Source organism: Chanodichthys erythropterus, chromosome 9, assembly GCF_024489055.1.
Source record: "Chanodichthys erythropterus isolate Z2021 chromosome 9, ASM2448905v1, whole genome shotgun sequence".
In the NCBI taxonomy this organism is placed as follows: domain Eukaryota; kingdom Metazoa; phylum Chordata; class Actinopteri; order Cypriniformes; family Xenocyprididae; genus Chanodichthys; species Chanodichthys erythropterus.
In genome coordinates, this window is record NC_090229.1 from 17978450 (window position 1) to 18004027 (window position 25578).

The window sequence follows — 25578 nt, forward strand, 5'->3', positions numbered from 1 at the left end:
CAGGTCGAAATGAAATGAGTCTGTATTATGTTCTGAACTAGCAAACTAGTCACTCAAGTGCTTTAGATTTGGATATAGAAATAATGAGCCATATTCTTTTCTTTTTAAAGCAGAAAATCCAACAAACAGATGGCAAATATGAAAACTTTATTCATCAGCCTTCACACAAACAAGTGTTTGTATTCATATTTAAATAAACAAAAGTCTTCTTGCACATCTACACATGGTTAAGAAGTATAATTGTTATCTGAAGCACAAACTCTTCTGGACAGTTTATTTCACCACACAAAGCCTTTTGTATTTTGCAATGGTGCTGTGCTCACAAAGGCTTGAAAATGCATAGTCTGCAGTTCAATTTGGCATTTCAGATAGTCGGCACATTTGTGAATGTGTCCACCTGCATCACTGCTCACTGTGCTGTGGGAAAAGAGAGATGCCACAGTATTGTACCCAAGAAAATACCCTCTTGTGGCATCCGCACTCCCTCCAAAATGATGGATTATAGTTCGGGAGGTTGAATGGTTTCTCTTTAAACTCCAATGTTGCCAGCCACCACTACTTTGTAATATTCACGAAACAGAATTTGACGAGAAAACGGCAATTGTTTCAAACCATGTGGTGGGAAGTAAAACAGAAAGGCATTGTTCTTCCAGAACAAAATAACAAAGGAAAACTTGTTTTGTGATGCACATGGCACTGAATGCGAAATTTGGATCCATTTATTTTGTACACAAAGGCACTACGGTGACAGTAGACTCCGTCTTTCCTGGATCGTGTCGTCCCTTTCACAAGGAGTGTCTTCAAAATATTCTGACTTACATAACTTAGACAAACTTTCCTAACTAAAACAAGTAGGACTTAAAAAGCATGACAACATTTATTGCTGTCATGGTGGTACTGAATCCTTCAGTTGTCTTCTCTTTCTGGATCCTCCTCATTTTGACCTTGGCCAGTATCTTCTACACCTTGTCCATTCCAGGATATCCCACTCTGATCTTCAGGAAGGGGGGCGTAACTCGGATCTTCTTGAGGTGTGTCAAACAGAACTCGACTGCAAAACATGAATGAATATTTCCGATTTAGTTTGTTTCTTGTGTTGAAGCCAAACAATTGATAAAAAGAAAAAACTTAGAATGTTTATAGTCATACTTACAAAATTCCAGGAGTTGCAAGAAGCTTTCTGCCTCCTGGCTGGTTAGGAAATACATCCTCCAGGAAATAGTAGATGTGTCCTACACCAATCCCTACACACAAACACATTATGCTCGGCCAGTATACAAAAGTAAATATGTACATTTATAATGTTACACAAGATTTCGATTTCAAAATGCTGTTCTTTTGAACTTTTTATTCATCAAAGAATCCTGACAAAAGTATCATAGTTTCCAAAAATGTTAACATGTGACACTGAAGATTGGAGTAGTGATGTTGAAATTTTAGCTTTGCCATCACAGAAATACATTACATTTGAAATATATTCAAATTAAAATCAGATATTTTAAATTGTAAGAACATTTTACAATATGTCTTGGTGAGCATTTTTTGGAAGAGATTTAAAGTGCATTATTTCACATCAAAAGTCATTTCAGCATTTCAGGACAAAAAGTTAACGTACCCAGGAGATCAATAACAATGGAGTTGCCCAATAACAACGAGAATCCCATGAGCACCCAAGGAAGGAATGGGGCCTGGAAGTTGAGAAGGCCAAAGAAGTTCATGCGGATATAAGGGTTTCTTCTACTCCAGATATAAACCAGCATGATAGTGAAAGCCTGTCCTAAAAAGAACAGGTTAGCAAAAAGGCCAAAGAGCTACAGATATTGAAGTTAAAGAATTTAGAACAATGGAAGATTAAACTTCATTCATTACTACAAATAAATAACATGAAAATATGAAATGTTCCTTAAGAATAAACCAGTGGAAGACGTTTCCTCCAAATAAGAAAAAAAAAATGGTCACATTTATGACATAATCACAATCACATAAATCTCAGTCAGAATTTACAAAAAAAAGTTAAAATTATGAAATAAAAATTCTTAATTATGACAAAAGTTGAAATTATGAGTCACAATTATGACAGTCAATTGACAAAAAGTCAAATTTATAAGATAAAAATCCAGTTATAAAAATTCGTAATTGAGTCAATTATGAGATCAAATGTATTTTTTGACTATTTGTGACAGTTATGACTTTTTAAAAAATAAATAAATAACAAAAAGCACCATAAATCATCACAAAAGTGGTCCATGCAATTAATCTACTTTTGGGTTTCAAAAAAGGAAAGAAATACACTTCAGTTCTAATGTTTGAGTCAGTAAGATTTTTTTTTTTTTAAAGAAATTATACTTGTATTTACTGTCAATTTAATGTCCTTGCTGAATAAATTTATAACATTTCAATTTCAAATAAATGCTGTTCTTTTTAACTTTCTATTCATCAAAGAATCCATAAGAAAATGTATCATGGTTTCAACAAAAAGTGCTTTGGAGCACTGCCAGTCACGAGAACCATTGAAATTTCAAAACACTTATGACTTAACAAAGCCTTGTTTACGGAAATCATGTGACTTTGGCAGTTTGAGATCGTTTGATACACGCTCCGAACCACTGATTTGAAACAAAAGATGTCACATGAACTGTTTTAAATACATCTTTAGCACCTTTCTGGGCGTTTGAAAGTCTAAGTTAACTTGCTGTCAATGCAATGTCAATGCCTCACTAAGTCATCGGATTTTATCAAAAAAATCTTAATTTGTGTTCCGAAGATGAACGAAGGTCCTACAGGTGTAGAACGACATGAGGGTGAGTAATTTTTGGATAACTAACCCTTTAACTTTTAATAAGCAGTAATTATGAGTTTATTGAGGCAAAAGTCATAGTTAATAGTTAGTTAATGCTGAGAATTGGACCCTAAAGATTTTTAAAAATCTCACCGAACCCAAACTTTTGAATGGCAGTATACATATAATTTTCAAAAGAAATTAGGTAATAATCATTCAACTTCATTCAACCTACATGACATGTGATTTGGTAAAGAGATGCATGCTTGGCTGTTCTTAATGAGATAAATGTTAAAGGATACAGTCATAAGAACACCACCGAACAGGAACATGTAGACAAAGTCTGCCGTTCGTCCACGGAAGGAGCCTTCTTCCAGCATTCGGCAGTAACGATATCTGCTCAGTCAAGGACGTAAACTCAGAAGACCTACAGCACAGCTGCACAGGAGCCAAACGGCTGTTATGCAAAGCAAACATACTGTGAAACTGTGAATATGTGTTTTTGTGTACACACTTCCTGAACATTTCACAGACAACCAAGAGAGAGAAATGTTCATATGGATCAAAAAGGATACAGAAAAATCATGTTGAACAAGAAACTGAATCCAAGAGGTCCAAAAAACAAGAAGTTTGTGATCAGTCGCCATATCTACACAAGGGAAGAAAGGAAAGATACATGAATATCAAAACAAAAAAAAAACAGGTGTCGTCATAAATGCAGCAATATTTCAATGATATTTGGGAACTAACCTGGTATTTCTTTAATATCAGGTCAGGGTTAAAATAGAGTTGAAATGGTGTGATGAACTCCAGTTGCTGTAATACACAAAACAATGTCAAGCAAGTTAGTGGCCATGAAAAATTAATTTTGGACTGTTCATATAACTCTTAATTTGTGTGATTTTTGGGTAGTTGACAGTGTAACAAGCTATCCTTCACATAAAAACACACATTTCTAATTATTGGATATAAGGCATAATACAAAAACAATATTACACAAGTGACGTTACTGCACCTAAAATTAAATACTCAGCGCACACACAAAAAATAACTATATAAAGTGTAATACAAACAAAATATAAATATTTATTTACATTATATATTGGTTCTTTAAGCATTTACACTGACATTGAATCTTTATGTGGGGAAGACAACGATTTTGAAGACATATTGACTTACTGTCATCTATGTGATGCTAGTTGTACAGAAATGCGGTTACTTACCACAGCTGCAGTTGTCAGGACGCATGCAGTGGTATATGCTCGCGTCACGGCCGGGATCTGCATGTACTCTTGAGTGACGCTGTTTGCCATAATGTTTCTCCGGCGTATCTATACTCCTCTGCACACTTTCACCGTGTATCCGTATGGTCAGCTATCTCGCATCACATTTCAATACACTGACGCCAACAAACAGTAGATCGGCTCAGTGTGGATAGGCTATATGCCTCGATAGATCCATGTCCTCGTTTAGTGTTTGCTTTACCTGTTTGTTTTTAAATGGTTCATAATGTTTGCGTTTGGATATGAGTGTTTTAACAGGGGCGGAGTGAGACATCCAGGCTTCAGCACCTCCACGTGTTTATAAGCAAAACTCTCTTGTTCTTCCGTGGACCAATGAGATTGCACGGTTTCACTGACGTCATGCAATGGCTATTGGCTTATAGGATTATAGTTCACTTCAAATGAAAGTTACCTCAAGCTTTACTCACCCTCAAGCCATCCTAGGTGTATATGACTTTCTTCTTTCAGATGAACACAATCGGAGTTATATTAATAAATATCCTGAGGGATCTAAGCTTTATAATGGCAGTGAAAGGGACCAGGCATGTTCACATATGGATTTTTTTTTTTTTTTTTTTTTGGGATAAATATAATTGCAAATAAAACTATAAGTACAATTATGAATAATACTACAATTTTAAATGATTGGATCAAATTTCAGACAAATATGTGGTCTGGGAATATTTTAATTGTACCAAAATACAACACACATTTTATATAAAAGTATTTACACAGTAAATATGAAAAGCAGAAGAAAATAGTGTAAAAGCTACAATAAAAAAAAAAAAAAAAAGGCTAGAGAAAATATAGGGAGAAAATGTACACAGATGATTCCAGGCTAGTATATATATATATATAAAAAAGATTTAAAACATTGTCAGTGTCCTGCACTGAAGAGTGCTAGTTTGTCTGTTGATATATTTGCATACAGTCTCAACATCATAAACAAATGCTTGTGTCAAGATTTTTCTTACCAAAATATTACCAAACACAAAACATCCTTCGTCTTTTACCTTTTCTCTCATTTAAAAAATCATTTTGAATGAGAGAAACTTTATGTCTAATTAAGTTTTACTTGTGTTATTTAATCAATACAAACTGCACAGTTTAAGATACAGTAAAACTTGCAAAGAATTGTAAAAACTTCGAGATAAGAGTTATGGACATTGCAACTGGTGCAAAGATCCCTGACAAATGTTTTAGCACCTTATTTAGCACCTCACCAACAGGGTATTTATGTCTTCTTACACAGTGGTTGCTTGATATACAACAAATACAGACATAGCTGCTCATGGTTCATAAAGCTCAGATGTGCAAGATTTCCTGAGAAGAAATTAGATTAATCAGACATTTTTGAGGTGAAGGGAAGAGAAATGCCCAGACGAACAAGTACTTAGGTTACATAGTACAATTCGTCATTATGAAAATGCTGGGAAATTTACACTGTATGCTTCAAACCAGAGTGTGAAAACACGGTGAAAGAGACAGAAATGATTCCTGAGGGTTTATGGCATGCTACATCCAAAGAAGTCTGCACCAATGTAGCGCGGGTAACCTTCCAAAACCTTACGCTGCTCTGGGTCAAACTTCCAGTACTGTCGGCGACTGATGAAGACGGCAAAGCCTGTGGGGTATACAACAATTTTACATGATCTCATGTAAGAAAAAGTATTAATGGGAAACTTTTTTGCATTTATAAACCAATGTATTTATACTTTGCATTTATAAATTGTAAACATGTTGGTGCACAAGTAGTATGTGATAGAACAAAACAACTGACACCGACTGTTGCTGATGAAACATCGCCCTCTTCTGTCAGATGTCTATCACCCTTACCAATTAAAGGTGGCGTAGAACATCTTTTTAAAAGATGTAATATAAGTCTAAGGTGTCCCCTGAATGTGTCTGTGAAGTTTCAGCTCAAAATACCCCATAGATTTTTTTTTATTCATTTTTTTAATTGTCTATTTTGGGGCATCATTAAATATATTAAATATAAATATATATACATATTAATGATCCCGACAGTTACGTAACAGTCGGTGTTATGTTGAAATTCGCCTGTTTTTCGGAGGTCTTTTAAACAAATGAGATTTATATAAGAAGGAGGAAACAATGGAGTTTGAGACTCACTGTACTGTATGTCATTTCCATGTACTGAACTCCTGTTATTCAACTATGCCAAGATAAATTCAATTTTTAATTCTAGGGCACCTTTAAAACTGGCAGAGAAGTAACAAATCAAATGACTGCTTATGACATTTCTCTCCAATTCCCACTACTGGATTAAACTTGAAGCGCTATAATTTGGCAGCAAATCATGTGTAAAGCTCACCAAAATAAGAAAATGACCACAGTACAATTGTACACAATCATATTATACTGAATTAAGAAGGTATTTATGTCACTTTACTCCAGTTTTATCCACTAAAAAGTCTGTTTTGTATAATGTAGAAAATGTTTGTTTATTTCTGGGTCAAAGTGACTCAAAATGATGAAGTAATTTAAGTAATTTTGTTCATATGTCACATATGTTCATGTGCAGCAGTTACAAATAGATTTAGATTCCATATGACTGTTCTGAGATTAAGGATGTCCAATAGTGACATAAAAAATTAAAGAAAATGATATTTTTCTAGGGGATTGTGTTAATGATTACTGTAAGGAATGAGGCTGGTCTCCATTCAGCAGACCACCAGAGGGAGCCCTCTCCTCTAGCCATGAACTGTTCCTTCTATGGTTACTTCCTGTTATTATAGTCATGCCTTACCAACAAAGTATTGCCTGTCATTTCACTGTGCCTTATTGAGCAGTTTTCTATTGCCTGCTTCGTTGTTTTGTTGTTATGACCATTGTTTCTTTCTTATTGGATTACTGTTTTTGCTCTGTTTGCTTGGTTGGATTGATTACTTGTCACTGATTACCTTGCCTAATACATCTCTGTTTTGGAATTGTTTTTGAGTTTATTAAACTTCCTGCATTTTGGTTCTACCTTCGCCTCCACGTCTAGTCCTTCACAATAACATTCATACTATCATATATGCCAACATTTTCAAGTTCTTCATATTTTGTCCAGTGGTTAGTTTGCAGCAGTGACAGAAATTAATTTTTCCATTGAGCGGGGTTAACTTTTAAGTATAAAGGTAAATTAACTGTTACCTTTATAAGGCCATTTTTTTCTAACCTTAGTAGATGTATCCATTATCTTTTATGTCCATTCTTTCATTTAATTAACAAATTCAATCAGATCAATAAGACACAATCAGGCTGTTACCAATTAAATGAATTCAGTATCAACCAAATCCATCTCTGAATTACAGAGGTGGCACAGACTCTGCATCTGAAATGGCATTTAGATGTATTTACACAGACTGTTTAATGCAGCTCATTAAGTTACTACTGCATAAATAATACAGTTATATTAATGTTTTAAGACATTTAAAATATTTAAATATGAAATTATTTGAAAACTGAAATTATACTTTTAATATGAACCTAAAATTGTGTGACCTGATTTCTTTCATGTTAATATTAACATTCATTGATATGTATTAAAAAAGGCTGAGCTGGAAGTACCATGGGCATCCTGGAAGGCAGCATCAATCTCATCAGGGACGCCCCACCAGTCCTGCTGAATTCTGCGTGCGAAGGCTGTGTCCACTCTGTTCTCTTGGGGATCCAAACGCCAGTAGTTTCCTGACTTGAAGAAGTACGTATGGTGGCCGTAGTGCTCCTTTAAGCGCAGTGCAGCCTGAATGTGTGTGACAGGGAGGCCTAGAGTCTCCAGAGGTTTCGGTCCTGTTATCTTGCGCTCTGCATCAAACACCCAATAGTTGGAACCTTTCAGAGGACGCAAGAGAAAGAGTGTGTTATAAATATGACTGCATCAATGAATGATTTTAATTCAGTGTAACTATATTTTATTTTAGCATTATATGTTTGCCTATCTTAGATTTTTGAAAAAGTGAATTTAAGACATTTTAATGGGATCCACAAACACCTTTTGTCTATAAAATTGTCTTGAGTCACTATCATAGGTGCTCCCTCTAGCGGTGATGAAGTACACTTACATCAATACAATGTTCCCCATGTTTGACTCACTGAACCTAGTGCTAGTCTAAATGAACTGAATTTCAACCAAATTTTCAATCTTGAAAAGTTATATTTAATTTCATTAACTGAAAACTAATTCAGAGAAAGTACCATCTCAGCTACAGCAACCAATTCTGTTCAGATACTGTACTGCACAACACTTGTGTATTTATCTGCTGTTAGTAGCACATGTTCAACATGGTCATGTTTTATCATGCCCTGTATTAGAGGCGCAATTCAAGATGCTTCATATATGGGTCAAGGGGAAGTACCGCACCACCCGTCACCATGTGTAGATATGAATATAACCAGGCCTGTCTGATCCTGTCTTCCAACCACAAATCACCACAGTCAGCCACCAGTGCTGAACTCACCCACCTTCAAAGAACCAGATATTGCCCTTTTTGTCTTCATAGGCGGCGCCTATTTTCTCTGGAATGCCCCTCCAGTGTCGGGAGGCCAGGGCAGGGTATCCCGCCTGCAGACGTCCCTCCCTGATGCGCCAGGCATAGCTGGCCTTGAAGAAGAACAATTCCCCACGGATTATAGACACAGCGTCAAAATCTGTGTGACAAGCGTCAGGCTACAGGCAGTGACAGTGGGAGAAGAGGAGATGGAATAACGGGAGTGAAAAAAAAGGGAGCGCATTCTTGGTTTAATACAATAATCATTGTAATACAATAATAATAATAATAACACTGAAAATATTTAACAAAAAATATTTATGAAATGGCCCTGGTTTTCTTAAAAAAAAAAAAAAAAGAGGTTAAAGTGAAGCACTTGTATAATTGCTGTATTATATACTAGTATTATTTGAGCTGTAAAGCGGTTTAAATCGTCTTGTTTAGGTCATTTTAGGGTTTAAAGTTTTAAGTTGTAAAACTGGATACAATTCCATAAATAAAAGGTTAGCGTTTTTTTACACTAAAATGTTATACGCAGATTGCAACAGATTGGCCCCATTCACTTCTATTTTAAGTGCCTCACCGTAACCTCATAACATTATATACATAATATATATAATGTATATATATGTATATGTATATATATATATATATATTCCATGTTTTTCAATGTTAATAATAATAATATCTTAAGTGTAATTGATCGCATATGAACTGTGAAGTGGGATGATGCGTTCAGTGACTCACTGCACTGGTGATAATATCATTGGTTTCCATAGGAATTTGGGGCGGGGCTTGCGGACGGGGGCCATAGAGGTATTGGATCCCTTTCTTGTCATCCTCACTAAGCTGGAGGGGATAGGAGAAGCTGTAAAATGGGGACATTATTGCTCCAGGCTCCAGAGAATGCTGTAGACCCAGGACATGGCCAAACTCATGTGCTGCCACCTGAAGAAGATCTGTTCCTGTAGGATGATAAATGAAATTATGATTTTTTTTCCACAGAAAAATAATTTGGTTTTCAAATGTGATCTTAAGGAATGATTGTCGTTTTGTTTTTCTTATCTTTTCTGATCCGTCAATATCTGGTGCTTCTGCATCGGTTTCTGTAGTAATGATGCAAGTGTTAACAGGATGCCAAGAGACTTACTTATACGACAGCTGAGTGTTGCTGTCAGTGTGGAATGAGAGATGTAAAACTAGAAATTTTGCTTCTGCTCATGTGTCATGACATCTCACTAAAAATGTTACACAATAACACAACCTTGTATGATGTCACACACAAGTCACAACTCAAATGATTGAACTCAAATGAAAAAAAATATCAGATTTTAATCAGATTGGTTTATCAGTCAAATCCCATATGGATGTGGATCGTGTTTGAGATGTGTCAGATATGCAAAAAAAAAAAAAGAAAAAAGAAAGAAAGAAAAGAAAAAAAAGAAAAGAAAAGAAAGAATGTATCAGAAATTACCAGGTAATCTATGATACATTTACTGATTCGTTACCAAGAAGGTGTGTTATTTGTATCAGGGATTTATTATTATATTTATTATATTTAAGTGAGTAGCAGGCAGTGAAGCAGTAAGATGAGGATTCTTTCTTTACAACTTACCAAGTTCATTGCCCACTGTCCAGGACTCATCATAGTCAAAATGAATATCTCCCTCTCGATGCGTCCTTGGGAAAAAAGCATGAGCCAGGATCCCACCAGGGCCATCGAAGGGCAAATTATCACCATGCCAGTACCTAATATAGGACATGTAGCAATACTTTTTAAAGTTTTACCATATATTAATTTCTTTAGTTTTATAACTAAAGACATAAATATGAAAATAAGAAATTAAAAATTAATATCAGTGGTCAAGAAAAAGCTATTTTATTCTAGAAGAGGATTGTCACCCCTCATTATCACTGCTATCTTGAGATTACATGTCTAGCAGAATGCTACTATACTATACTATATTGTACTTTAGTATTTGGGTAAGTGATTTATTCAGCAGGAATGCATTATCAGAAGTTGACAGTAAAGACATTTATAATTTTACAAAAGTTTTCTATTTCAAATTAATGCTGTTCTGTCATGACAACTCTTGGAGAGATTTTCATGGTAATGGATATTGCAATGTAATGTATTTAAAGGGATAGTTCACCCAAAAATGAAAATTTGATGTTTATCTGCTTACCCCCAGTGCATCCAAGATGTAGGTGACTTTTTTTCTTCAGTCGAACGCAAATTAGGATTTTTAACTGCAACCGCTGCCGTCTGTCAGTCAAATAATAGCAGTGGATGGGAACTTCAACTATAACAGTGAATAAAACTTGCTTAGACAAATCAAAATTAAAACCTGCGGCTCGTGATGACACATTAATGTCCTAACACGCGAAATGATCGGTTTGTGCGAGAAACCGAACATTATTTATATAGTTTTTACCTCTAATACACCACTATGTCCAACTTCGTTCAGCTTCCTGTTAGTGAGGTCAAAAAACGCGTTCTGGTGACGGAAGTGATGTCTCGCCCATATACTTCAATGAGCGCGAGACATCACTTCCGTTGTCAGAGCGCGATCTGACCTCACTAGCTGGAAGCTGAACAAAGTTGGACATAGTGGTGTATTAGAGGTAAAAAATTATATAAATACTGTTCGGTTTCTCACACAAACCGATTGTTTCGTGTCTTAGGACATCAATGTGTCGTCACGAGCCGCAGGTTTTAATTTGGATTTGTCTATGGAAGTTTTTCCGACTCTTATTGTTCAAGTTCCCAATCACTGCTATTATTTGACTGACAGACGGCAGCGGTTGCAGTTAAAAATCATAATTTGCGTTCGACTGAAGAAAAAAAGTCATCTACATCTTGGATGCCCTGGGGGTAAGCAGATAAACATCAAATTTTCATTTTTGGGTGAACTATTCCTTTAATCTTGGCAGAATAGATCTGCTACGCTGCTGCTGCTGCAGAGCAAGTACAGAGACTTGCTACTGCCAATACATTCACAGACATTGCTGTGAGCATGTAAGACATGCTGCTGCTGCTGCTGCTGCACATATAACATACATGAAATTAACCCAGTAGCACATCTATACAGGTGGAGCTGGGGAAGGTGGAGGGTTTCTGGAAGTGCGCTGCAGACTGCTAACAGCAAACAATACCAAGTATTTGAATGATTGAGCAGCAAGCTGGCCACTGACACCACAGCAACCAATCAGTTGCGCTATGTAGATAATGATGTGATCACTACCAATGAGTTAAGAACCTATCAGTCAGCGCCATCTAGAGTTTCATGCCAGAACTTTGTATTTCTTTTAAACTTTCTATTCATCATAGAATTCTAAAAAAAAAAACTATCACAGTTTCTACACAAAAAAATACGCAGCACAACTGTTTGCAACATTCATAATAATAAGAAATTTTTCTTGAGCAGCAAATCAGCATATTAGAATAATTTCTGAAGGATCATGTGACATAAATACAGGAATGACATTTTATATATTATAACATATTTAATATTTATTATTGTAACATATATTTAATATAATATTTAATATAATATAACATATATTTAAATAGAAAACGGATAGAGAATGAGACTTTTTCAAAATAATACTGTTTTGACTATTTTTGATCAAATATATGCAGCCTTATATTTAAAAAATATAAAAATTATTACAGTTCCCAAACTTTTAAACAGTAGTGTAAGTTGTACTCTATTATTGTACTGCACTGTACTATACTATATTGTATTGTCTGTACTTTACTATACTTTTCTGTTCAATAATATCATACAATATTATAGCTATACTGAATACCATACTAATACTCACTTTACCTTGCAACCATATTGTATTATGGACACTTTGCAGGATGAATCAATCAAGGATGACAAATAAACCTGTGATGAGGGTATTTCAGAAATAAGTTCAACCAAGAACATGATTTGAGAGCAACAGATGTCAGTATGAAGTCTTATTAGTTGTTTAGGAAGATGAAGAGGAGCTGAAGACCTAAAGCAAAAATTACAAAATCCCCAATCCTTCACTTTGTTTCACCTAAGCATAGTGGAACATTTTTTTTTTATTGTTACCTTGTGAAGTCGATGACTATGTCAGCCTCTTGGTTGATAACCTCAGTAAAGGTGAGGGGTGTGACATCACTCCAGACCTTCAGAGCTTCCTTTAAAACTCGCCTCACTTTATCCTCGCTCATTTGCCACGGGAAGCGCTGGATTCTGAACACAGAAAGAAACCGTCATGCTCAAAGTTTATCACTTTTGATCCTGCATAAACACATTGTGTTACAGACCACCAACCGACACAAATCCACATCAGAGACCACCAGTGATTCATCTTTATTATTCATCACCATAGGCATCTGTCTGGTGTGGATGTCACATGATCTCATAATGTGTTCTGATTGGTTATTTTATGAGCATAATGAAACTGTGTTTGTAGTGGTATTATTTGAGCAGCTTTATAACCCAGTTCTCTGACAGGAGCAGAACTCAACAGGAATCATGTAACCTCAAACAAACACTGTATCATATGTTCTAAATCTTCACTTACAGCTTGGGCATAATTATCTTTTTATTATAGTCATTTACACAAATGTGAGCACTTAAGCATTCTTCAAATTTTTTTGTTGAACAGCAGTGTAGTCTCAAGTTAAAAGGAACTTATAAAAGCTGTTTCTACTTGTATCAGAAATTATTTAGAAATGCACATTTTAATAAAGGAAGCCAAGCTTTATCAGAGGGCGCAGACACCTGTCTGTGTCATGGAATGTGTCTCGATTCAGCCCCTCCAGCTTAGCTTTTCTGATACAATTTTTAATGCTTGTGTAACGGACGTAGGCCGGTAAGAGCTGTGAGTGTAAACCTCACTCCCCTGATCTTTAGCTTCCTTGTTAGAGCGCCCGACTCCTATGCCGGCAGACCTGGGTTTGAGTCCCACTTAGAGTGGACGGGCTTCTCTTGGCGATCCAATCCAGCTCTCGCCATACTGTCCGGTCTTCTGCTTTCTTTTTCAGCTGTTCTATGCCTAAGCCAACTTCAAGCCAATGTCTTTTTTGGCAGCCTCTTTTCCTTTTTCTGCTAACCATGCCGAGCATCATTTTGTTTTCTAGGGAAGCCGTTCGCATCACATGGCCAGAATAGGTGAGCCGCAGTTTGGTATTTTTTCCCTCAAGTGACATCTCTGGTTTGATGCACTTCAGGACCTCTGTTGGAAACCCTCGCTGTCCATGGTATCCGTAGGAGCCTTCTCCAACACCATAATTCAAAGGCATCAATCCTTCTACGGTCAGTTTTTTTCAGAGTCCAGCTTTCACATCCATATATTGATAAGGGAAATACAATTGCCTGGACTAACTTGCATTTGGTTGAGATTGATGTCTTTGCTTCTCCAGATTTGGTGCATGCTTAGCATTGCATTTGTGTGTGTGTGTGTGTATATATATATATATATATATATATATATATATATATATATATATATATATATATATATACACACATATATATATATATATATATAAAATGTAAGCATCTAGTTTTTCTTGTAATGTCCCATTCTGATCCACATTGTAAACACCCCTGTACTATTCAGCCATAAAAATGCTACACAAAGAAAAATCCAGAGCAACACAACCATACAAAGAGTGTATCCTTCATCTTCCACTGGATGCATACACATGTGCTGCCTGTGAATAGATTCTTGTACAAATGTTGCTGATTACTTTCTTTTTCAAAGACAAGCCTTTTCTCCCTCACAGGTCTGACTATAATGCCCCTGCATTCCTCCACATAAACTGCCTGCTAAAGTATGATCAGAACAGAGATAGAAAGTGCTATCAGCACACAAACATTACCATTCATTCAGATATAGGAAAAAATGGGGGACAGGACCATTTTGTTGAAAACAAAAAGGCTTTGAATAACTGAAAAGATCTGGGCCTTGTTTTAGTTCACTTCTTTTGCTTGATGCGAATGGAATAACATGAGGTAGGACAAAAGAACCTACTGAATACTAATGAAATCATACAATTAATATTCATGATGTTTTATAATTGCTCCCCCCACCCCCTCCAGTTTTTAGTGGATTTATATGCTAATATAATTAATATATTATGTATTACTTATAATTTTATAGTATTTTTATAATATCCTTTTTTTTTTGTACACCTTACTTGTAAGTGAGGTCAGTTTTTGGCCAGCGTCCTCCAAAAATCACAAAGCGTTTCTGTCGGGGGTGCCTGCTGAGATGCACCTCTCTCTGGTCAGGGTAGTCTGGGACGCCACAGCGCAGTGGACCTGCACCCCCGGAGCTGTTCCTGAGTTGGGTGTTGAGCTGTGGCTCACCCTTTGCTTGAGGTTTAAAGGTGTCCTGAGGGTGGAGGACCCGGTCTCTCCTCTTCTCAGAGTGCAAATGAGGAATCTGTGACAAACCCTGTCATGGAAAGATGGAAGACCTGCATGAACTTAATGATGGTTAGCTAGTTAGCACTGCTGGTAGATGCCATAATTACACCATAAAAAGCATGTTTCTCCATTGAAAGGCATTTAAAAGTAGTTGCGTATTGGAGAAATCAAGAAATTCCTTCCGTGAGGCATTTGACTCATAACTTTTAATGGGGGAAAAAAACATCTATTTTACTATTGTTTCACTCTGTGACTTTCATCTCTGCTCTAGCCTGTTATGAACAGTTTTGAAACTTCATTGTGTCACTTTCATGTCATTGCCTCCCATTGGATGAATCGCTTACAGTATGTTGTTATGAGTGTAAGTGAAGTTTAATGCAAGCTCCATAAATTGGACACTGGCATTCAAAAGTTTGGGGTTAAAGAAAGATTTTTTTTCTTTTAAGAAATTAATACTTTCATTCAGCAAGGATGCCTTAAATTGATCAAAAGTAACATTAAAAACATTTATAATGTTACAAAAGAACAGAATGTAATGTCAGTAATGTTTCTTGAGCACCAAATCAACATTAGATTGATTTCTGAAGGATCATGTGACAAACATTCACATGAATAAATTACATAGTAAAATATATTAAAATAGAAATTTTTTTTTAATAATATTTCAAAATGCAGTCTTCATAAACATAAGAGAATATTTTAAAAAATATTAAAAAATCTTACAGACCCTAATCCATTGAACGGTAGTGTACTGTATATCAAAGTAAACAGAGTAATTGTTCATGACATATTTATTTATCTAAAGTCTGTTCTCTCAAATATGATCAACTGGCATTAGATAAAAAAAAAATGTTTAATATAATGACCCCTTTGGCAAGGCTACAGTTCCTGATAATGAACATAAATATTCTAAGGAACATTAAATAAAAACAAACAAGCCAAACTGACATAATCTGATACAAAAAGCCAAATCATGTATTTTCCGTGGTTGATGCTGTTTACTTACTGTGAGATATAATTGCGAATGGACTGCTTAGTGTCTCTAAACATTCTTTGGAGGAAATGGCTGTTCATTAACATGGGCGTTAAAGACAGAGAAAAATGCCGTGGGCACCACTGTGGTGCTTTTAGGCAGAATTTTGAGGCATTTATAGAGGCTTTAAACTTCAGGATGCTTCAGCTTTCATGTATACAGTCGTACCTTTTACCCACTTTTACCAACCCCAGATGTCTAAATACTTAATTCACATGAATCATCCTCAGAACCAAAATTTATTTCAAAAAGTGAAATGTTACAATTTAAAGAATTTAAGAATTTTTTATTTTTTTTTTTATGTCAGGACTAGGAGAAAAGCACAGTTATGACAAGATTATTGATAACCTTGTTTTTTTCCTTACTGGTTTACAAACGTATTATAAAATGTTTAGGACTTTTGCAAAGAAACCGCAAACAGGCTAAACGTTTTCCCCTCTGTGACCCCGTGTCTCTCTCCCAGGGACGGAGGCTCAGCGGTGACTCCTCATGCGTGAGGCAGAGCTGCTATATTGGAGACAATGCCCAGCAGGAACTATGGAATGTGCCCTGTTCTCTGAGAGAGACTTTCTACCAGCATGCTGATTTCAACACATTCATTATCCTATTTGTGTTTTGAATTAAGTTACAGGTATTGCTTACTGTATACTTGATAGTTAATTCACTCAATAACAAATAACAGAGTCCACAATAAAGAAAAGGAACATTCTAGTTTAAAATGAACATGCCAAGTTCTAAGAAATATATATATACTATATATATATATAGTTCTATATATATTGCATTTCAGCACCATATATATTCACAGAAATATTCATTAAAAGTGTATGGCATCATCTTTTGTTCATTTAAAATATTTACACTAAGCACTTACACTATAGAGCTCAATCAAATGTCATGGTCCAAACTGATTACAAAGTGAAATTCAAACCAGATGCTTGATTAAATTTAGTATTTTCTCATTTGTTTATCTCATCATAACATCTAACTGCATTATGACTCCTGACCTATCAGTGGGAGAGATCGGCCATTACCCTGGAATAACACACACATTCCACATCTGGCATAAACAAAGATGAGGTGCTTTTTGCATTGTTCATTTACAATGCAAGTTTTTAGAACTCCAGTTCAAAGTGTATTTGTGTATGACCCATTTCTCAAAAATTGAGGGCAAGTTACGACCCATTTGGCTATACTATGCAGGGGGGAATGAAGTCAACACAATAGGTCGCTTTTTCGTGTGTGTAATCTAAAGAGAAAGCATTGCCCAAGGTGCCATGATGTTCTGCCAAGACGCAATCCCCCAAAGTTTAAGCAGTTTATTCCATTAAATGTCTGAGAAGATTAAAGCAACAAAATCACACTAAATGGAAACCAAGGTAGTGGCATGAGACAGGAATGCTATGGGTTTACTGCAGTTACTGGAAGTAAGATCAGACTGAATTTTGAAATATGTGTGAGAATGTAGCCGTTCACTTTTTTCAACATTGTGTAAATGAACCGTCTGACACTAGACTAGAGCTACTGAAAATACCTTGTAGAGTGGGATCAAAATTCTGGGTCAGTGCTTAATAGGTTCACAGACATCAGACAGGGAGAGAAAAAATTGTCTGAGAGTTTGAAAGCTAGCCAACAATGCTTTCTGATTCATTTTTCAACGCTGGAGATATTTTGAGTCAGCGTTTTTCCTGTATAGTTTGACTTAATTTATGTTTCAGATAAAGCCAAGCTATAAATGCTGCTGTGTCCTTTCATGTGTGGTTAAATATGCCAGTGGAGGTCTATGCTTGAGCCGTACTCCCATAGAACACTGACTGTCTATGCCTAAAGCTCCCACATCCCCCTGCCTCACTCTTGTGTTCACACATGCTTTCAGCAGAGAGGAAATCCTGATAAGAGGTCCTGGCATGGTGCATTTGCAGGGCTTGTTTGCCCCTATGTTCTGTTTTCGAGAACTAGGTCCTAGATTACTGCAGAACACCAGCAGAGATCCAAAATCACAAAATTCAGGTTAATCACATCTGAACTGTTAAGAAACCGGAGGAAGATTGATAAGAAAGCTTGATATTGTGTGAATATGGGACCATTATGGTGCAAAAAATGTGTAGCATAATGGATGAATTGATAGGATTTTTCTCATTGCTTTCAACTAACTCAGCTGAGAGTACAAGCCACTTTCAGTAGCAAAACAGTGGTTTAAAGGGTTAGTTCAACCAAAAATGAAAATTCTGTTATTAATTACTCACCCTCATGTCGTTCCACACCCATAAAATCTTAGTTCATCTTCAGAACACAAATTAAGACATTTTTGATGAAATACAAAAGGTATATGACTCATCCATGGACAGCAATATAATCAACACTTTCCAGACAAAAGTCCAGAAAGGTATTAAAAACATTGTTAAAACAGTCGACGTGACTGCAGTGGTTCAACGTTAATGTTATGAAGCGACGAGAATACTTTTTGTGCACAAAACCAAAACAAAAATAACAAATTTATTCAGAATGCCAACTCATTATTGGCTTGCTCCTGCGTCATTACATGAACAGCGTCTCCCAATACTGAGCCTGCATTCAGATGTAAGCCTTCACTGTGCTTACTGTGTCAACTGCGTAAGGATAATGACGGGGAAAAAGAGAATGTTGAATAAAGTCGTTATTTGTGTTTTGTTTTTGCACACAAAAAGTATTCTCGCTTCATAAAATTAAGGTTTAACCACTGCAGTCACATCTACCATTTTAATGAGGTCTTTAGTACCTTTCTGGACCTTGAAAGTGTTAATTATACTGCTGTCTTTGGACGAGTCCGATACCTCTCGGATTTTATCAAAAATATCTTAATTTGTGTTCTGAAGATGAACGAAGGTCTTACGGGTTTGGAACGACATGAGGGTGAGTAATTAAATGACAGAAATTTCATTTTTGGGTGAACTAACCCTTTAAAGCTTACATGTGTAAGTTTACTTTCTATCCTTTATGATAATACAGAGTCGACTGTAAGTAAACCAATTTGCAGGTTGATTTTTCATAAAAATATAAACGGGAATTCTGTGGTGTTATCAAAGCATTTATTGGTTTGCTCCAAGGAATATTCTGGGTTCAGTACATGTTATGCTCAATGGACAGCAATTGTGGCTTAATGATGATTGCCACAAAAATTTACATTACCCTCCTTTTCTTAAAAAAAAAAAAAGAAAAAAAAAAAAAAAGGGTCACAGTGAGTCATTTACAATGGAAGTGAATGAGACCAATATGTAAACATTAAAATATTCACTCACTGCCTCGACCGAAATTGAATTCTCTCTGATGTCACAGAACACAGACTCAGGAGAACGGTGAGTACAATGATGAAACGTTTATTATCCAACAGGGTGAAATTATAAAGCAAATGAAGCAAATCACAGCAACCAGAGTGGATGAGGATAGAAACTTTCCAGACAGGTAAGGGCACCACACACTCCTTGATTGCTGCTGATAATGTCTCTTATCTTTGGAGGAGCTGAGCAGACAATGGAGGAGATGGGAATCCAGGGAAGTAGGAACAGATGGAGCACAGGGAGAAAATACAGGCAAGTAGATCCAGGTGAGTAGCAAGCAACAATATACATAGTCCAAGTTAGTGAGGACGAGACCAGACAAGGCCTGTGTGTGTGGTGCTGGCTTTTATGGAGAGTTGATGAGGATGATAGCAGATAGGCGTGTGATTGGGAAGTGCATGCAGGTTATGGTGATCCTGACAGTACTCCCGGTAGGCATGTCCTCACGGCATAGATGGAACAACCGGGGAGGGGGGGAGGCGGCCATCCTGGAGGCTTGACAGACAGTCAAGCTCCGGCAACTCCGGCGGGGCCGGGGGAAACGGCAACTCCGGCGGGGCCGGGGGAAACGGCAACTCCGGCGGGGCCGGGGGAAACGGCAACTCCGGCGGGGCCGGGGGAAACGGCAACTCCGGCGGGGCCGGGGGAAACGGCAACTCCGGCGGGGCCGGGGCCGGATCAAGGACTGAAGGGGAATTTAGAGCGGACTCACAGGTGGGTGCGGCCTCTGGAGCAGACGTGAGTGTAAGAGCAGGCTCAGGGGTTAGTATGGGCTTGATACTGGACTCAGGGGCTAGAGCAAACTATGGAGCAGACTCCAGGGCTGGAGCAGACATTGGAGTGGACTCAGGGGCTGGAGCCATATCTGGGCCCCAAGACATCCCGTCATACTCCACCAAAACTCCTAAGGGCACATGCATGTTTGCCATGATGGGACGAGACTCAGGCATGGCGGCCATCTTGAGACGAGGCTCAGACATGGTGGCCATCTTACGGGCTCTAGGGAATACTGGAGACTTTGGTTTGGAGATTTTATGGTTAGGATTGGACTTTGGGACTGGAGTGGGCTTGATGGAATAAACCGCCTGTACCAGGAGGGCTGGAGTGGGTTGGGGTGGCAGCAACTGAGTTGTGCTGGCGGCAACAGTAAAGGATGAACCACTCAAGCACATGATCTATGTATTGTGCTAAAGTACTGGAGGTAGCACATGCTGGTACTTGGAGAAACAGCTGGTCATCTAGACCACTCCAGAAGACTGTTTTCATGGTTTCATCATTCCAAGGTACCTGGTGGGCAAGCTGAAGGAACTCTTTAACATAGAACTCGATCGGGCAGCCATCTTGGGTTATGGAGAGAAGGAGAGTGACAGGATCAAATGAAATGGAGGTCTGTTATTGTCTGGTCTTCTGTCACAGAACAGACTCAGGAGAACGGTAAGTACAATGATGAAACAGTTTATTATCCAACAGGGTGAAATTATAAAGCAAAATCACAACCAGAGTGGATGAAGATAGAAACTTTCCAGACAGGTAAGGGCACCACACACACCTTGATGATTGCTGCTGATGATAATGTCTCTTATCTTTGTAGGAGCTGAGCAGACAATAATGGAGGAGAATCCAGGGAATCAGGAACAGATGAATGGAGCACAGGGAGAGAATACAGGTGAGTAGCGAGCAACAATATACATAGGCCAAGTTAGTGAGAACGAGACCAGACAAAGCCTGTGTGTGTGGTGCTGGCTTTTATGGAGAGTTGATGAGGATGATGGCATGTGATTGGGTAGTGCATGCAGGTGATTATCAGGGATGATTGTGGGAAATGTAGTGCTCAAGAGGAAACAGGCATGGTGACTGGTGATCCTGACATCTGAATAGGTGCTTTTTTTAATGAGTAATTACTGCGACTGTTAAAAAGTATGCTCTATATATAGTATGAATGTGTGAAGTATGAATGCAATCCAGACTTACTGCATTCGTCATGTTGTCATTGTAATGTGACTGGATGTGCACTTTAGAATCTTGCCAGCAGTGGTAAGTCATCCGGATACTTTTTGAACATTGTTTTATAAATAATATGAGTTTAGACATACAACTCTTTTCACAAAATGTTTTTCGCCTACTATAGAGTAGGGAAGTATGCATATTTGTATACAGCCACTGTTTCAAAAGACTGTTTTAGTGTAAAGAAATTGCTGACTAACCTTTACTGTGTACATACATAACTCATTTTTCAATTTTGTTTCATGACAAACATAACGGTGGAAAGCCCTCAAATGACCGTAAAATTAATGAGAACTTTACAGTTCAAACAGGTTTTAGGAGAAATCATTTTAATCACCATTATGTCACAAATGCTGTTAACAGAGCTTAACTTGATCTGAACCCATAAGCATCCAATCTAGCCCAACACAGCAACACTGGATCAACCAATGGTGTGAGTTTGGGGGTGGGGCTGGGGCTATCTGTTTATCCAACCACTGGAAGACGTGGGAGACATGTTTGGAAACAATCATTATTTTTCTCAGTTTGATGAATAGTGATGCAGAAATCACACAATGCACCTTTAAGAAACAAACATCTAAATCATAACTCATTAAGCAAGATCATTTCAGGGCCAACTGAGTCAAGGTCTCCTTAAAAGGTTACTACTTTAAGTAAAAAATTAAGGTAAAAGGATCATGGTGTATGTTGGAATATTGTATGATTTAGTATGATAGTTGTCAGCCCCTCCTCTTTACACATTTATCAAGAGTACTTAAACGAGTCTTTTGACCATATAAATACCTTTTGGATGGTTAGAGTGCAGGATGAAAGATCAGGGTCACTGTCCAATCTGGTTTACAGACATCAGACAGGGAGAGAAAAAAGAAAAGCTAATCCTTACACCAACATATCACAACTCTTCATGGCAAGATAAATGAAGCTTTAAAGGATTACCATTTGAACAAATATTCACAGGTAAATCCCCTAGAAGCTGCAGCTGACTTTGGGAGTGATGAGTGTTCCAGTGCAGGACTAAAGGAGACTTTCAAGTAGCTTTCAGTGATAAGCTCCCAGATAGTGTTTATGCACCAGTGCTCATGTTAAACTCTATCCACAGCAGCTCAGTCCTCTATCTACCAGCTGTAGTAAATGTTTCAAAGTTTGGATCAATGCTTGAAGGATTTTGGCACCTGGCTTATTCACATAAACCTACTTTTTCCCTCTCCCACACACACATATTCCTGCTGTGGCACATTCAGGAAGTCATGAAACTGATATCATACTTTCCTTGAATGACCCTGTCAAAATCACAGCAGGGGCATTTTCCCATTAAGTTAAGATGAGTGAGACACCTGACCTTGACTAATATACATAAACCACAATGTTGCTTGTGAATGAAATGCTGTTTGATTTGCAGGCGAATTAACTTATACATCAGAGGCTGTGTTACAGAAACTTTTAAATGTACAATATGTAACTTTTGGCCCTCTACAGGTTTGTTTATGTAATTTGTTGAGTTTGGCTCTGCTATTCTATGCAGCTGATGGTTTGTGGTGTACCCTTGGTTACAGATGATCATTTTATGAGAGCGAAAGTCATTACTTTACATTGTGACAGCAAAACTCCCTCTTTCCTCAAAAAAAATAAATAAATAAATAAATTATATATATATATATATATATATATTATATATATATATATATATATCAAAAGGAAAAAAAAGTATAGGAAATTGAAAAGCACTATAGACCAGACAAATCTTTTTTTAAATTTTAAATTAAAAAGGCAAAATTGCCTATAGTATACAATTTCCCATGTAGTCTTAAGTTAAGATACAACAATCTAAAGAGATCATCTCAAGATTACCAAACAGATAAGGTTCTGAGTTACATTTCTGTATTACACAGTATCTTAAGCACACATAATTTGTATGTAACAATATTACATAACTGCTCTTACATAGCAAAGTTCCCGTACATGGGCGTATATGATGAAATGATAAATGATAAATGAAATAAGTGTCCTAGAGTCTCTTCCTTTACAAATGTTTTCCACTCCCTGTGAGTGGGTCAGACATTTATGTGAATGGGACTGGGATGTGAAAATAATAATAAACAAAGCATTTTGAATGCCTGACAAACTACACTACGCTCTATTCTCTTTCAGCAGGTGACGTGCATGGGAGCATGGGGCCAAAATAATCGTAACAGGAACAAGGACAGTGCGGTTTCTGTGAGCAGACTATCACATTCCCTAAATTCTCTCTACAGTAGGCTATGCATCCGTGTGTGTGAGAGAGAGGGAGTGTGTGTCCCTCCAGATGGCACAGAAACACAAACTTGCCCATGCCTGCACAATCCCTCGCTCTTTTGTCATTGCTGGGGGAACAAACTGACAGCATTAAATATAAGTTTTACACCTGAGTCATCACAGACACAACACTAAAAAAACATTCTTCAGTACTCATATTATGATCACAGTTTGATGATTATGTCATTTTAATAAGCAAACAAATCAAATATGAGGCATAAACAGAAAGCCATAAAGAAAGCTGTAAGCTTCCGAGTATGATGAAAAATACTTCTAAAGCATTTAATGGCAGTTAAAAAGTTAAACGAGATAAACTTGCTCTCATGAGCATTCTTTACTAATCCTGAATCATAAAACGTTAACAAACCCAGATGAAACTGACAGGTTCTGGCTCGTATTGTAGAGGATTCAGACGCCGTTTTACAATGATTGATGATGATTATGTATGACCCAGTATAATGTGAGTCTGGTAACAAGCCAAAACTCAACAAATCTAGATTTGTTCATATTGCTCTATTTGTCATGTTGCATGAAAGTAAAACAAAAAGCATTTTATTAAACCTTTTAAAGTAAATCTCAAAGTTTAAACTTTTGTTGCAAGTTGCAAAGGTAAAACGTATAAGAAATAAACAGCAGCCTACCGGTTTTTAAGAGCTGGAACGAAACAATGCATTCAAATGTATGAAATAAGAGTACTGCTATTAATAAACTCACCGGGGGCTCTTTGTGCTTCATAACTCCTCGCCCCCCATGCAAAGGCATGCATCTCACGGTCAGGAACACATGCAGAGCGAAAGCGCCTGACAGAAGCCCGGAGACCCGCATCCTCCTCCTGTATCCTCGAGCACCGCTGCTGGAAGTGGAAATGCGTGAGAATAGCGGTGCAAACAACTCGCGCAATGCCTGTGCGACTGCTGCTGCGGAGACTGCAGCAATTTATGTGCAATGATTTCTTTGTTCTCTTTCCTCAAATACACCGGCTTTTTTTTTCTTCTTATGGGCCGGAGTGACAATATTGCCCTGTCTCACCACGTGATTTTTAACTCTTTAGCCTCTGAAAAGAGCTGATCAACTAAGCTCTATGTGCTACTCATTATACATAGCCTAATCTAGTGCATACACAAAACGCCCTAATTTTGTCAGATTTGGATAACTTCTAAATGTAATTTCCACTAGACCTTATTTAATCACTAATTTGCATGTTTAACGTTTTATAAAGCCTAATATTTTTTTAGGTAGATATCTAAGATTTACAGGGGAAGAAACTGCAGAATAATATTTGGTTAGTAGGCTATATTTTAAAGAACATTTTTATAAATAGCCTACATAGGATACGGGGCTATAATGCCAAGTTTACACTACAGGGCTATTTCATGCATTCTTATTTACACTGTTAAAGAGTTGCATTCTCATGCTAAACATGGCCAAAGTTTCAAAACACCAGTTGGACGTATGATGGAGTATTTCTGAGTCAAATCCACTCACAATGAATATTAGTCAATTGTATTACAGTTACTTTTATTTGTAATTACTATGCATCCTCCGGTCACAAAGGAGTGTGTTTTTGGTTGTGAGGGAAAGATTACCTTTTTCAGCTTGCCAAATAACCCAGCATTAAGGGAACAGTGGATGAAGTTTGTTTTTCCGGGGCAACAACAGAGTTGTGCATGTATGTTTGTTTTTTCCCAGGAATTCAGTGACGAATACTTTGTAAACAAGTCGCTGGATTTGCAGATTGGGGTCGGTGAGTAAAACTGCATCAGATGTCTATGTTTGTTGGCAGTATTGGGGGTAACGCATTACAAGTAACTTAAGTTACGTAATCAGATTACTTTTTCAAGAAACTAGTAAAGTAACGCATTACTTTTTCAATTTACAACAAAATATCTAAGTTTTCAAATAAGTAATGCAAGTTACTTTTTCACATTTATTGACTGACATGTCCCCATGTTGAG

General features: G+C 37.1%; 2 protein-coding genes and 1 long non-coding RNA gene across 3 annotated transcripts; 1 reads left to right on the plus strand and 2 right to left on the minus strand.

Annotated features, from left to right (window-relative positions):
- Positions 1-152: 152 nt before the first annotated feature.
- On the minus strand, positions 153-4343 carry derl3 (derlin 3). The gene is made up of 7 exons (XM_067394868.1): positions 4003-4343; positions 3530-3595; positions 3355-3428; positions 3082-3175; positions 1616-1811; positions 1154-1244; positions 153-1051 (listed from the first exon to the last, which is right to left on the minus strand). Exons 1-7 carry the CDS (start codon positions 4090-4092, stop codon positions 907-909), a joined length of 756 nt encoding a protein of 251 aa, XP_067250969.1. The 5' UTR covers positions 4093-4343; the 3' UTR covers positions 153-906.
- LOC137027074 (uncharacterized) lies at positions 1821-8761 on the plus strand. Its single transcript, XR_010895985.1, has 3 exons — positions 1821-2801; positions 7623-7771; positions 8571-8761. It is a non-coding gene; the product is annotated as an uncharacterized lncRNA (long non-coding RNA).
- mmp11a (matrix metallopeptidase 11a) lies at positions 5197-24448 on the minus strand. Its single transcript, XM_067394865.1, has 8 exons — positions 24338-24448; positions 14746-15005; positions 12647-12790; positions 10174-10307; positions 9306-9523; positions 8533-8737; positions 7639-7902; positions 5197-5686 (listed from the first exon to the last, which is right to left on the minus strand). Exons 1-8 carry the CDS (start codon positions 24446-24448, stop codon positions 5568-5570), a joined length of 1455 nt encoding a protein of 484 aa, XP_067250966.1. The 3' UTR covers positions 5197-5567.
- Positions 24449-25578: the final 1130 nt, after the last annotated feature.